Source organism: Limulus polyphemus, unplaced genomic scaffold, assembly GCF_000517525.1.
Source record: "Limulus polyphemus unplaced genomic scaffold, Limulus_polyphemus-2.1.2 Scaffold402, whole genome shotgun sequence".
Lineage (NCBI taxonomy): Eukaryota > Metazoa > Arthropoda > Merostomata > Xiphosura > Limulidae > Limulus > Limulus polyphemus.
The window spans coordinates 432,747-447,528 of record NW_013666012.1 but is presented as its reverse complement, the minus strand read 5'-3'; the positions used below and the strand labels follow the sequence as shown (position 1 = coordinate 447,528).

General features: G+C 31.4%; 1 protein-coding gene across 1 annotated transcript in view; it reads left to right on the top strand.

The window, feature by feature from the left end:
• Positions 1–864: 864 nt before the first annotated feature.
• The window catches only part of LOC106457997 (protein inturned-like), a 103,494-nt gene continuing 89,576 nt past the window's right edge, over positions 865–14,782 (top strand). The window contains exons 1-2 of the mRNA XM_022384116.1: positions 865–1,165; positions 9,297–9,832. Coding sequence (XP_022239824.1) covers positions 1,017–1,165; positions 9,297–9,832 — 685 coding nt within the window. The 5' untranslated portion in view covers positions 865–1,016. The remainder of the gene's footprint in view (positions 1,166–9,296; positions 9,833–14,782) is intronic.

Genomic DNA, 14,782 nt, shown 5'->3' with positions numbered 1-14,782 from the left:
TATAATTAATTTTTAACAGGTTATCATTTTCAATTAGAAATACTAGACAATACTTGGCTGTAACTTTCTAAATGATTACATCCAGGATTATTAAAATGTATTTAGAGTTTAGAGCTCATGTCTTCGGTATCATTGGCAATTTTAGTATTAATTGAAACAAAATCTCCAAAGAACATGAAATTATTACGGGCAAATTATAGGACAAGACTTGATTTGGATATTTTGGTAGTATATACTTCTAATGAGAAAATATTAAACTTGATATCAAGATTAACTATATCAAAGCGGAATAAGGTAGAATTTAAGCACAGATGTAAACTATCTTCTAAGTTTAAATAATCAAAATTTACATAATTTTTGTTTCTATATCTGCATAAAGTGTCATTATGAGATTTCCATTTAGACTTTATTCGTTTTACAGCGGAATTATTTATTTAGCAAGCCCGCTTTCTGGCTCATCGGTAAGCATAATGGCTTAGAATTCTAAAATTCGGAGTTAAAACTCTGCAATGAGTATTGTGCAGATAACTCATTAAATAGCGTTTTGCTGAAAAAGCAGATATTTTACCAAATTAAAGTATTTCTTTTTAGACAAAGAGGGAACGCTATTTTCCATTAGAAAGTGCAGATTTCTTAGAAATGAACTTTAAATATTCTAATTACATTCGTATAGAATTTTTATATTAAACTTATAATTTGGGAAAAAGTAGTTAAATAACCTACATAAACCCTGTCAATTAATAATGTCGGTAATGTGGTTAGAACTATACATAATTTTTAACTTAAATATTATTTAAAATTTTTTTGTTCATATTTGTAAATTCTCAGGTAAAGATGGCGCTCGTGTACATGCGATAGATTGGATTACGTGTTGTGGTTAGAATAAGATTTTATATGCAATTTACATAAAACAAAATAGCTGTAAAGCTTGTATACTCATATTTCGATATTCATATGACACCTAAAATGTTTACTGTTTCGATTGAGATTTTGTAACTTTTTATAATTTATGTAAAATGTCAATGTTGGAGAGTTATCAAATCGGGAAACAGAACGAGGTAAATGGGGAGTTCGAAGCAGAAAACGAAGACTCTGTCTCAGACATGTCAGATGAGACAGATGTCAGTGATTCCTCGTTCTCAAGTAATTTATCAAGTGATGATGAGTAAGTTTTCAAAACGGTCTCTGTATTATCAATATCACTTTGAATGCGCAAGTATGAAATTATAAAGAACAGTTAATTAATATACTGTAATGTGTAATATATATAATAAGCATAAATTATTACTGGTTTGCCTACCTGAACAATTTACAGTCAGAAATATATTCTTTCTGTTCTAAAATCTAAGGATAAATTCCTGTGTACTAGTACTACTAGTGAGTTATACTACTATTTTTTTTTTTTTTGGCGTTGTAGGAGTTTTACAAATTAGACTGCCTTTGGTGTATTATCAATAAGAATAAATGTGTATGTGAATATATACATTTATTCTAATAATGCTTGGAGACGGATTGAATGGGTAATAAAGATAAACTTTAATATAAGTTTAACATAACAGCAAATATACAATGTTTCGACAAGGTTTTGTCATCATCAGGTCAAAACATTGTACATTTGCTGTTATGTTAAACTTGTATTAAAGTTTTCTTCATTACCTATTTAAGCTGTCTCAAAGTGGGTTCCACATTATAGAATTTGAATACATTTATTCTGTATTTAGATACAATACATAGACAACTGGGGTTATTTAGTCTGCGAGTATGAAAGCTGTTCATGCACAATGCACACCCACCCTCAAGAAACATGCAAGTAAAAATTAGATCCACCTTTTATTTTTCATGGAATCTTCGATTATTTACCTAAACTTCTGTAAAGTATTACTTAATTAGCCTTCAGCACTGATGGTAACTTATTCCATAACTTAATAATGCTGTTAGAAAAATAAAACTGTCTTGTAATGAGGCTACAGTTGTAGCCTAGTCACATTTTTCCAAATGTTAAACTTATTGCTCTCTCATTCCCTTCAACATTCAATATAAAATATAATCTTCTAAACTTCAATAAGATCACTCACCTCTTACCTGTCTTTTCTGAAGAGAAAATAAGTTATCTTAACCTCTCCTCATAAAATAACTGTGCTCTTCTTGGAATCATTTCAATATCCCTTTTTTGGACCCTTTTCAATAACTGAATAAACCAATATTCTTTTTTTAGATTAGGAGACTAAATTAAACACTATATTTCAAGTAAGACTTAACTACTGGTTTTTGCTTTTAGTGAGAGATAATTCTCTCTTTTTGCCTTAATAACTTTATTACTAGCAGAAGAGTATTGTCTTGATGACTTGAATACCTTTTCTATGATTATGTCAAAATCCTCTTTCTTCAGCCACTTCATTGAATAGATTCTCATCTATATTAAAACATATAATCCAAAATTATGATAACCCAAATGAATTATTGTGCATTTACTATCGTTAAAGATCATTTAACAACTATTTTTAAATTACCAGTTAATCCAAGTCATTCTGAAGTGCCTCAACATTCTCAACACAGCTAAAAAAATACCCTTGAATTTAATATCATCAGCAAATTTCACTACTTATTTCCATATTTTTATTAATACAAATGAGAAAAAACAAAGGCTTTAGTGCTGACTCCCATGGCACATCATTGATAATGATAACAAAAAGTTCAATCTGACTAGACTCTATTAAATAAGCTTTATGCTTTTTCGTACCCAGCCACCCTTCAGTTCAGTTAACTAGTCATTTCTCAACTCACATCAATGTGATTTTCTTAGCAAATCTGTCTTGTGGTGCCTTTTGAAAATTTAAGTACACCTAGTCCACATTCGGGTAATCCAGATATGTAACGCCTAAAAATATTAGCAGATTAATAAAGCAGGATTTTTATCTAGCAAATACATGTGTATCATATTTTACCATAATATTTAAGGATAAAAAAGGGACTGTTGGTCCATTGAGACTATCCTGTCCACTGAACTAAACTTTTAGAAAAAAACAAACTCAAAATCAATCCTTATCACTTAAATATTTATCAAGCCTTTCCTTAAACTTCCTTGAATTTACTGCATCTACCACATTTGAAAGTGACACATTCAGAAGGTTAACCACCCTGTTATAAAACTGCCTTAACTGAAGGTTAGCCCTACCCTGCCAAAATTTGTATCTGTGTCCTGTTGTTTCACTAATTCTCACCATTCAGTATAAAAAGAGATGAAACATTGACACTATCAGTTCCATTGACAATCGTATATACCTCAATAAGATTCCATCTTAAGTCTCTCCAAGAGAAAGTATTTCAGAAATCGTAATCTGTCCTCTTATGACAACTTTTCCATTCCAGGTATCATCCCTTCTTTGAACCCTTTCTACCAGTTGAATGTCCTTCTTAAGGTAAGAAGCCCAAGGCTGAACATAATACTCCAAATGAGGCCTAATCAATGACTTATACAGTGAAATTATAACATATTTAGACTTATGCTCAAACTTTATGTAAACACAATCTGAAATTCTAATTGCCCTACCACTAGTAATAGCACATTCCTTGGATGGCTTAAGATACTGATAAATGAAAATACCAAGATTTATTTTCTTCCATAATACTGTGAAGTATTTTCTCATCACATTTATGTGTATAATTTAAATTATGATAATCCACGTGTATTACCTTGCATTTATTATAACTAAAAGCCATTTATTCATTCATCTCACCAAACAATATAATCCTTTGGTAAACAGCAGCATCTTTCTCACAGCCAGCAAAAACCAAGCAATTTATTAACCGTTCTTTCATCTATGTCACTAATCTAAATAAACAAGAGCAAAGGTCTTAACCTTGAGCCCTGAGGTACCCAATTTGTGACATTAATCCAGGTTGACCTAACTCCTTTTACAATAAACAACCTCCTGCTTTCTTCCATCCAACCATTTTTTGATCCAATAAGCTAAGTTATCTTCCACAACTATAATTTTTTTCAACAAGCCTTTTATGTGGCACCTTGTCAAATGTTCTCTGAAAATCCAGATATACCAAATCCACAGCTTTACCTTTACATAATCAGTAACATCTTCAAAGAACATCAAATTATTAATAGGCAATTATTAATATCCAACAAATCCTGAACTTTATTAAATACATTTGCAAAACACCTTTTATCCAACTTTCAAATACTTTTCCTACCACCAATTAATAGGCCTATAATTTTCTGGGTAATCTTTATCTCCTCCCTTGAAAAGAGGAGTACTATCAGCTAACTTCCAATCTTCTGACACTTGTCTACTTTTCAAGTACTTGCAAAAAATAGTAACAAGTGACTCTCATATCCAATCAAAACCTTTGGGGGAATAATATCTCGTCCAGATGCCTTATCATTGTTTAAACTTTAAATTTTTTTAACAAGCTTATAATTAAGGTGACTATATTGTTCAATAATGTTTTCATCTAGCAACTGTTTAGGATGAGGAATATTGCTTGAAATTTCATTAGTAAAAACAGAAGAAAAAGTGGAATTCAGAAACGTATACTAATCTGTGCACCACAAAGAGCTATTACCTTGTGCCTCTAAATGTGAAAAGTTGTGTGCATGCCACAAGTCTTGGACAAAAGCTCCTACTTCTACATACATTAATCTGAACTGTGTCATACTCTGAAGTAATCATCATTACTGTAGTCCTCTAACAGAAAAGTGACACATCCAAAGGCTCATTCTTTCCTTAGCATGCCTTTGTTTAGGTGTGTTTTTTATTTGGATTTAATGGACTTTTTTCCCTAATTATTTTAAACTTTTGTTAATTGATTCCTGACCTCCTGCTTCTGTTACTCCAGCTGAGCCTGCCACATCTTTCAATAAGTTTTCTCAACGATGTTTCCATGCCTGGTTTTGCTTCTATTTCTTTCTTCCCAATGAATATTAGGTACTCTCAACTTAGTCCTTTGCTGCTTTGATTATACAGTTAAGTACCTTATGATTCCTCTTTCTCCAGTTGTTTAAAGCTTGATATCGGGTTATCTCGATGCAAGACCCATCATCACTTGAGTTTTTTCCTTCAGCTTAGGGATCTTCTCTTTTTTCTCTTTCTCAGTTCTTACTCTCTATCTACTCATTTTAATTTTTTATGTACTCAACTATTCGCTATCTGTTCATACTTCATCTCCTTTAAGCGGATTTACATCATGGCCCTGTCGGCTTTACTGACTTGTAAATATCTGTTTTTTACCTCGTTCTCAATTTTCTTATTCTGTTGTGTTCCAGTTAACTTGGTTTCATTGTTCTAGGATGTACTTTGTTAGGATGTATTACTTTCTGACATTTTCTTCTCTGAAGGACCCCTGTGTTGGATCTCTTCTTTGTTATGAGGTTTTTAAGAATGTTTCTTGTACTTTGGAATTTTAAGCTGATACAGTTCATCACCAGTCATTTTTACCCACTTTGTTTTCTTGCCTTTTTTTTGGACCAGAAGGCTCCACCAGGTTTCTCATTGTCTACAGTCTCGTGGGGTCATTTCCTTTCCTATTTCTAGTTCTTTTGTTGCTATCCAACATTCGAGGGTTGACTGTCACAAGTCTTGGAGGTGACTTGTTTCTTTTGGCCCTAGTTTAATGGGAGCTCAGCTCTCCCACTTTTTACACCTGTGGATTCCATTTGCCACAGACTATTTGGTTACTCAGGAGCTTTCTCAGGGGTTTTTTTCTTTGTCCTTCTACTCTCCATCCCACCTAATTAAAATGTCATGGAACAATTCCTTAACCACACACTGGGGTTTTATTCCATTAGTTTTATTATTCCCATGAAGGTAGGAGATGGGCAACCTGTCATAGCTCTGACCCACTTGAACAAACTTTGTTTGTTCCTCAGTTTCAGATGAACAGTTTTGATACCCTGAGATGAATAATCTTCCAGGATTTATATAACCAGTATCAATATTTCAGATTCTTTATCCAAATTCTGATTTGTCTGTCTGCCTTCTGGTTTATCCACAGTGGTCAAACATTCTATTCACAGCTCTTCCCTTCAAGTTGACTATAGCACTATATATTTTCAGTTAGGTTTAGTCAGTGTTTTCTCAGAAAGCATTTCTTTAGGTCTACTGTTCAACTACTCTTTGAACATTTGGCTACTTCTTGCCATATCCAGTATGGCAACCACTATTGTAACCTTCCCTCTCTTTATAGAGTCATTGAGTTAGATGGTTCAACTCTCCAGTTCAGTCTTGACCTCCTCTCAGTATTCACTTCACATGAGAATCTTACTCAATTTTTATGTTGGACAGACTTAGCCATCATCCCTATGTCTTTGAGACATGGATCTTCTGATAAAAAGGTTCTTGTGTCTTCTTATTTTCCTGCGCAAGAGGATTTCTCTCTTTTCTGGGACTCTCTCTTCTCTTGTTCCTCTCAGACATGCCCATATGCATCCCCTTCAGTGGATTTTTGCTAATCAGTATAATACACCTGGAAATCCAATATTTTCTCTCCACCTCTTATTGTTGTGGTGGCACACCTGTGATGAGCACAGTGAAGGTGACACATTTTGTAGCTTTATGCCTGATGACAAGTAAACCTACAAACAAAACCTGTCAGTCAATGTTTCTGTTTTGGTAGAGTGCAATTCTGTAAACCTAATCCATTTGTGGAGTATGGTTTCTATTGGAGCAATTTCTCTATATCTACATCCTTAAGATGTTAGCTGCTCAACAAACTTGATATCTTCTGTCTTGTATGTATGGTCTTTTTTTATCATGATTCATTGAAACACTTCTGTTGTTTCTTCCACTTGCTGATAGAGAAGCATTCACTCTTGAAACCTCTGTTTTCCTTGCCTTGGACTTTCTCTTTTGGGCCTATGACCATCATGTTCAGTTATCGGTATATCATGTCCTGGGAGCTTAGGCCCTGGTGGTGGATGACTATCTTGCCTAAACTGAATCCTTCTCACAAAGTGGTCTTTCCGTTCCCTTGTGTTTTCAGTGGATTTTCTCCTACTATAGGAATCTTATCATTGCTGCCTTTCTGACTCCTCAACACCTAGCTTAATCTTTGGGTCTCCAATCCCAGTCTCTACAATTCTGGCAGTGGAAGTTCTGTGCCTGGAGTGGTTCAATCTTTTTTTATACACTACTGATATATTTTCTTCTTACTTTCCTTGAATACCTAGCACACTATTTACCATAGAGGCAAGCAAATCTTCTTCCCTGACTATTTTTTCCTCTCCAAAAATTGGGCTGTTTGGTAGAGGGGTTGTTGGATGTTTTCTCCATTTAGCCTCCCTTCCCTGTAGGATAATGCCATCCCAGGTTGTCTTCTTTGTTTTGTATAAGCTGTTTATTGTTATCTCATTTGTACTGCCTCTTTTAAGGGCAGTTGTCAATGTCTTTTCCTGTCATAGGATTCCTCTTCCTCTAGTAACTTATCTCCTCCTGCTTTAACCAGTTGGGATTTACATCTTATACAGCTAGTTTATTCTTCTGTAAATTATGACACTTTTTATATTTTGCATGCCTCCCCCCTATCAAGTTTGTCATCTCAAGATGTTTTGTACAGAAAATGCAAGTTTGATTTCTTTGGGTCTGTTTAGTTTGACCTATCAAAATTATTTTGAAAGAAATTAATTTTTTTGTTATTAGAATAGTAATACAAAATTTCTCATGATTGGAAGAAAGAACTCTGAGATCACAATGAAGTTACAGTATTGTTATAAAAAATTGAATGAGTTTTAAAAAGGGCTGAATAGCTCAGTCTTTATCGACTTCAATTAATGTTCTGTGTGTGTTTTACTGCATAACTAAGTAACACCTATTTCAAGATTAGGTTGTAACAAAATGGTTTGAGTAAGAAAGTTGAATAAGTTACTACACATGGTAAATAACTTTAGAAATAAAGATTGTTGAAAATTGGATTACATTATAATAATACATTATCATAAACTAAACACTTAAATAAAGCAAATTGAATGGTAATACCTACTTTAAACTAGGATTATGAGATATTTGTAAGTTTTCATTATCCAAAAATGAAAAACTTCTCTACCTCACAGAATTTATAACTCAGCATCATGGAACAACAACTTCAGATTGGTTTGTACATATTTTGTAGATTGATTGATATAAGAGAAGATGGAATATTGTGTTACAGCTAGATTGATTTTAGTAAAGCTTGTGATACAGAACAGTTTAAATGAAAAGTCACAAAATAGTAATTTCAAGGTAGCCACAAATTACTATATTTATTATATTATTAAATTTTTAATTTCTAGTGAAGAAAAGAAAGAAAGTATGAATGGCAGAAGCTTAGCCTGTTCTTCAGTTTGCTACTCCCTTTGCATTATGCAGTGTAGTTTTGACAAATCACCACTCTTCAGTACTGGTTCAATGCTTGGTCTTCATTGAATTATATGTTTGTTTCTTTCAAGTTGATGAATAGACATGAGTGATATGTACAGACAAATAGTATGCATGTTTGGTACACAAAATGTTTATTTTTAATGCATTTTTTATGTAAAAAAAATGCATAATAACCCACATACACATTTTATCTGGAGTACTAAATAATAGTTCATTTAAGCCCCAAAGAAAGAAAATGTTTTTTGCTGCTGGAAACACTTTATTTATCTAGTAATTAATTCATGTCATTACTTGGATTTATTTTATTTAGAACATTAGTTTATTGAATGGCTTAAAGTTATTTCATATTTTTCACTTTGAAAAGTATAGTTTATAACTTTATACCTTTTTGCATTTTACTTTAATGTACTTAACAATGCTTGTAGATGTATAACTTGAGATTCAGATTACTGTTTGATTGGAAAGTTTTAAATTCATGCATTATTTATCTAGGCTCTTTGAAATTTGTGTACTGATGCAACAGATTTAAGTGAAAAATTCTGATGGAGTAATATCATATTTCTGCTTAAATGTGAAAAAAGAAGATATATATTTACTGTTCTAAAGTCTAAATACTTGTTCTTATATATATAAAACTGACCAGCATATTGAATTACAAATGTTTAGAAAGTCATGTAAGAATGAACTGTTATACTCTGTTAGTTTTGTATTGAAATGAACTGGTAAAAATGATTTAAATATAGAGTAGAAATATTAGCAGCATGTAAGAATTTCCCATAATGTGCAATGTTTGTGACTACCTTAATGGTTTGCAATGTGTCCACATATGCGCGTAATCATGTAATGAGATGTTTCGAAGTTTGATAAGAAACACATACAAAAATACCTAGGTAACAGGTATTTATATTATTATTATTTTTTTTTTTGCAGTGCCTATAAACCAAATTGGGTTGATAAAGTAAAAGAAAATGGGGAACTATTTTATATAGAACCTGTTGTTAACCAGGTTGCAGAAGAAGAGACTGTTGTGTGTTCTAAATCCCAAGATGACTTGCAAAATGGGGGTGAAGTGGAAGATAAGACAAAAATACCTGAAGAAGCAAAAAATGTTCAAGGAAAAAAGTTTAAAAAGTGGGTTCTGAGGCAGAAAGGAGAAAAGAAAGAAAGCATCATTCAAGGAATTTCATGTAATGTAAATGGAAATGCAAAAGAAGAATCTCAGCCGAAAGTGAAGTTCCAGAGTTCTCCAAATGGACAAATAAAAGAAGTATTTCTTGAAGTTGATCCAAAACGTCACAACTATGGACGGCGTGCAACACTTTGTGAAGCACTGTTTGGTATTATTCCTGGAAGTTTTAATCTAGATACAGAAGTAGGAGAAACTTCAAACCAAAATGATCTCAGAGTTATGATTCAGGGATTTACACCAGATGGGGAAGCAGTCCGAAATGGAAACATCAAAATCGGTAATTTTTTTCTCTCTCTTTATATTAGTTTTCTTTTAATACAGGACATTCCAAAAGCAATTTAAAATATACATGTGGCCAGCTGTTTATATATTTTGGAATAATATAAGCAATTATGATATACATGATATAATGAATAGTTCAGTTATTAAGGTTTGGTTAAGCTCTTTGATAGATCTGAAGTCATATTTTTCAAATAGAAAAAAAAAGAAAGGTTTCAGTAATGCAACCTAATGTGATTCTAGTTTATTCTAAAAATTAGCATAAATTTCTATCTTGTTTGATTATTTTACATAGAGCCAGAATTGAAATTTCTATGAGTTGAAAGATTTTGCTATAATTTATACTTGTAAATTTTGGGGGGTACTTGTTTGAGGAACTGCTATTACACTTTTTGGTTGAATTCCTACCCAGTGAGATAATTAACAAATAAAATATTTATGATATTTAAGAACTATTTTATTGTAATCTTCTTTTGGCTCCTTTCCTTATCAATGATAACTCAGTTGATAGAAATTTTGTTTGATTGAACAGAGTTTAAGTTAAAGTTAAAGATGTTTATTTTTTTTATGATTCTTTACAATATTCTTTTCTTGTATCAATGTGTAGTGATAGATACAGTGCCTTGTAAAAGTATTCACTCCTTACCAATAATGTCGCATTTTAATGAAATACAAATAATATAAACAGTTTTTTTAATTAACTTGTTTTTATTCAAAATTAATCAAATTTAACATTGGGAAGGAGGTTAAATGTTAGCAAAAGCTGCAGAGAAAATATATAAATTGAAATTTGCTGATTGCATAAAGTATTCAGTCCACCTACATCATTACTTGGTGGAAGCACCTTTGACAGCAATTACTGCTGTAAGTCTTTTTTTGGATAGGTCTCTACCAGCTTTGCACAATGGAATGGTGTAACTTTTGCCCATTCTTCCAAAATTGCTCCATTTCTGACAAGTTCATTGGAGATCACTGATGGACTACAATCTTCAAGTCTTGCCATAAATTTTCTTTTGGATTCAAGTCAGGACTTTGAGTGGGCCTCTCTAGGACATTCACTTTCTTCTTTTGAAACCACTCCAGTGTGGCTTTGGCCTTGTGCTTTTATTCATTGTCCTGCTGAAATATGAATTTTCAACCTAGTTTTAGATTCTTGGCTGACTCTAGCAGATTGTTCTCTAGGATTTGCTGTACTTTGCACCACCCATCTTCTCTTCAATCTTGACAAGCTTCCCAGTCCCTGCTGATGAGAAGCATCCCCATAACATGATGCTGCCACCGCCATGCTTGACTCTTTGAACTTATAACAAAAAGCTTAATTCTTGTCTTGTCTGACCACAAAACCTTCTGCCACATGTCTGCAGTATCATTTACATGCTTTGTTACAAACTCCATATGAGATTTAAGATGATTCTTTTTCAGTAATGGCTTCTTTCTTGCCACTCACCGATACAGGCCAGCTTTGTGTAGGGACCGGGATATTTTCAACGTATGAACACTGACTCCAATCTCAGACATGGAACTTTGCAAATATTTCAAAGTCACTGTTGGCTTCACAGTTGCATCCTTAACCAGGTTCTGCTTGCCCAGCTGCTTAGTTTGGATGGATGGCCTGATCTGTGTAAGAGTAGCTGGTATAAAGCACATTTCACTTCTTAATAATGGACTTCACCGTACTCAAAGGGATAATCAGCAACTTTGAAATTTTCTTGTAACTTTCTTCTGATCTGTGCTTCTCTACGACTTTATCCCTGACTTGTTTGGAAAGCACCTTGGTCTTCATGGTTGGTTTGTTGTATCACTGTGTGAGTTATTGCTTGAACAGATTCATTTACTCTGAAGTCAAGTTAAACCACTTTGATTACATACAGACAGAGATCATTACACTAATTTTGTTACCTTTCAAACTAATCTTTTGCACCTGAACTTATTTAGGGTTGACATAGAAAAGGAGTTGAATACTTATGCAGTTGAGAATATTCTAATTTTCTCTGAAAATCTAACATACTTATGTAATATCAGTGTTTTTTAGCTTTCTCAGTTTGGAGTAGATTGAGTAGATTCTAAATATAAAGTCTCATTTGATGTTATATGTACCCTAACTGCTAGGTAAATGTTTAGTGAAAAAAATGTGTATATCCAGAAAATTATGGTAAGATATTTTTGGTATAGGAGCAGTATTTATTTTTCTGCCTTGAATAGCTTTGTTTTAGTTGTGTTTTTAATCTGTTTATTTTTCAATATATTTCAAATAACATAATTTATATATATTATATATATTTGTGAGTATTACTGATGCAAGTGTAGTGAGGCTTTCATATTTTCAGTGACTTAAATATTCCTAAAGGTAAACTAAGATTTGTATCCTATACTGTATTGTATCTGTTTGAATTTGTGGGATAGCTTACATTTACAATATAATTAATGCTCTTAAATACCAGTTTACTTTATTTTTTTTAAACCAAATTGAAGCTTTGTTTGCATATTTGTTTACAAATAATTGAAGTGTTGTAAAACTGTGTGTGTGTGTGTATACATACATATATATATATATATATATATATGTATATATATATTATTTAGGCAAACAAAAAAATAAAAAGAGAATACATTAAAAGGAAGGATAGTGCAAAATTTACACATCATATTCCAACTTTAGATGAAATATAGTTAAATATGATTTTATGAAAAAAAAAATGAAAATAAAAAAATATGAAAAAAAAATCACAGCCACAATACAAACATCCAACACCAGGGCACAAATCATAAGGTGAGTCATTATGTAATATGCCCTGTTGTTTTAAGGTACTGGCAGAAGTAAGACTCAAATTATGTTGGGGTATACCATCTGTCCAGTTTAACCTTAACTTTGCTGGTCTTACATACTTGAGAGGAAAAAAAGAAGGAGCAGATGTATGGGTGCTCTAGTCCACAAAATTCCACATCTTTACCACCTTTCACTGTCTACAGCCAGATGTGGGAAGGTGGTTGCTCATATATAATAAAAAAAGAAATAATAGAATACAAGCTCCCATCCTCCATCCTTTTCATGCTTCTTTCTGGACCTTCAACATTTCTAAAGAGATCCACACAGTGGCAGGTCTTATGTAGGGAAGATGATACAGCTTCATTGATCTACCATAATAGGGTATAAATGTCCAATAAGTAATTCCAATTATTTCCTTAACAATAATTTTAGAAATTATTTTTTATTGTGTATATTATAATTTTGTTTAAATCACTATTTTCAAATGTATATAAATACATTTTGTATTTATTATAGGATAATTTAAAATATTTAATTAAAGTTTTCTCATCACATCCACTAAAAATCAGTTTGTGTAGTAATATATAAATTCTACGATACCTGAGAAGCTGTGAATGTATAATACTCTGTAAAACATTTGGTGGTACATTACTGTTTTGAGAGGGAAGTCCAAAAATTTGAAGTGTGAAATCATTTCTTTTGTCATAAATATTAATATAACCATAACTATTAATTATCTTAATATGCAAATCTAAATAATGTACTTCAGTATTTGATAGAGAAGTGTTCTCAATCCGTAGAACTGTAGGATAAATATGATTACTTATTCCGGGATTATTAATACTAATCAAATTGTCAATATATCTGTATGTTTGGGAAAATTATTTATAAATTTATTTTCGTAATAATAAATATGTGAATTAACAACACAGCTTGAATAATTAGAACCCATTAGTATACCTATTATTTGTTTATAAATGTACTTTTCGAAATAAATATAATTATTATATATGCAAAAATTTAATATGCTTTTGGTAGATCTATAAGTTGATCAATTAACGAATTTATCACTATTACCAAATCATTAAGTGGTTAAATGTTTGCTAATTGTGTTTTATTTAAATTTTCTAGAGTTTTTAAGACAGGTTCTTTATTTTTAATCATCCAGAAATCATGTCTATTATTTGCATTTTGTTGTAATTTAAGAAATAACTGATTTGATAATTTGTTTAATAAAACTGCAGGTTGTTTCCGTATAGTGTTTACCGAACTAGAAATAAAAATTTTTATGGGAGAGTTATGTGATTTAGGTATCACATATAGATTCGGTAATTCTGAATATGGATTTGTTTTGACATCAAATTTTTTATAACTTTCAACAAGCTGTTAATAATATCTTCTTTAGACATATTTTGTAATTTAAAAGTTTGTGTAGTATGTATCTCATTAGTTATAATTTGTGCATAAAAATATTTACAGATAATGCCAAAATTACAGTTGGCTTTATTGATAGGCACAATAATATATTTCTACTGTATTTTATGGATTCTGGCTTTAAATTGAAAAAATGTTAAATCTATTGGAGATTTAGTTAAATTAATAAAAGCTAATTTATCTTTAATTCTATTAATATTATAATATCTCCATTCTAAAACAATTTTGGAGGATAATGTGTAGAATAATTAAGTTTCAAAATATAATCATCTGCATTTTTCTTTATAGAATTCAAAATGTCAACATATTTACATTTTGTAGCTATTCTGTATTTGGCACATTTATTTATGATTTTTTTAAAGAATCATCCTTTATTATATCCAAGTTTCCAGTAACAATATTCGTATGAAAAGAATCTGCCAAAGAATTTGAGTAGCACTCATATGGTAAATTCTGCACATTATTTATATTGATTATTTAAAAAGTTTTTGCAATTATAAACAAGTGGTCCTATTGGAATTTCATTTTGAAGGAAAAATATTTTGTATTACAGAGTCATGCAAAATTTTAGTAATTTGTAAATCATTAACAATTTTATGTTTGAAATTAATTTATGTACATGATGATTTTATTATTGGGAATTATATAATTATATCATTTAAATTATTTACCTTAAGCCTAAGTTTTATAATCTCAGAAACTGTTAAGCATGATTATTTTGAATATTAAATGTCATTACAGTTTTTG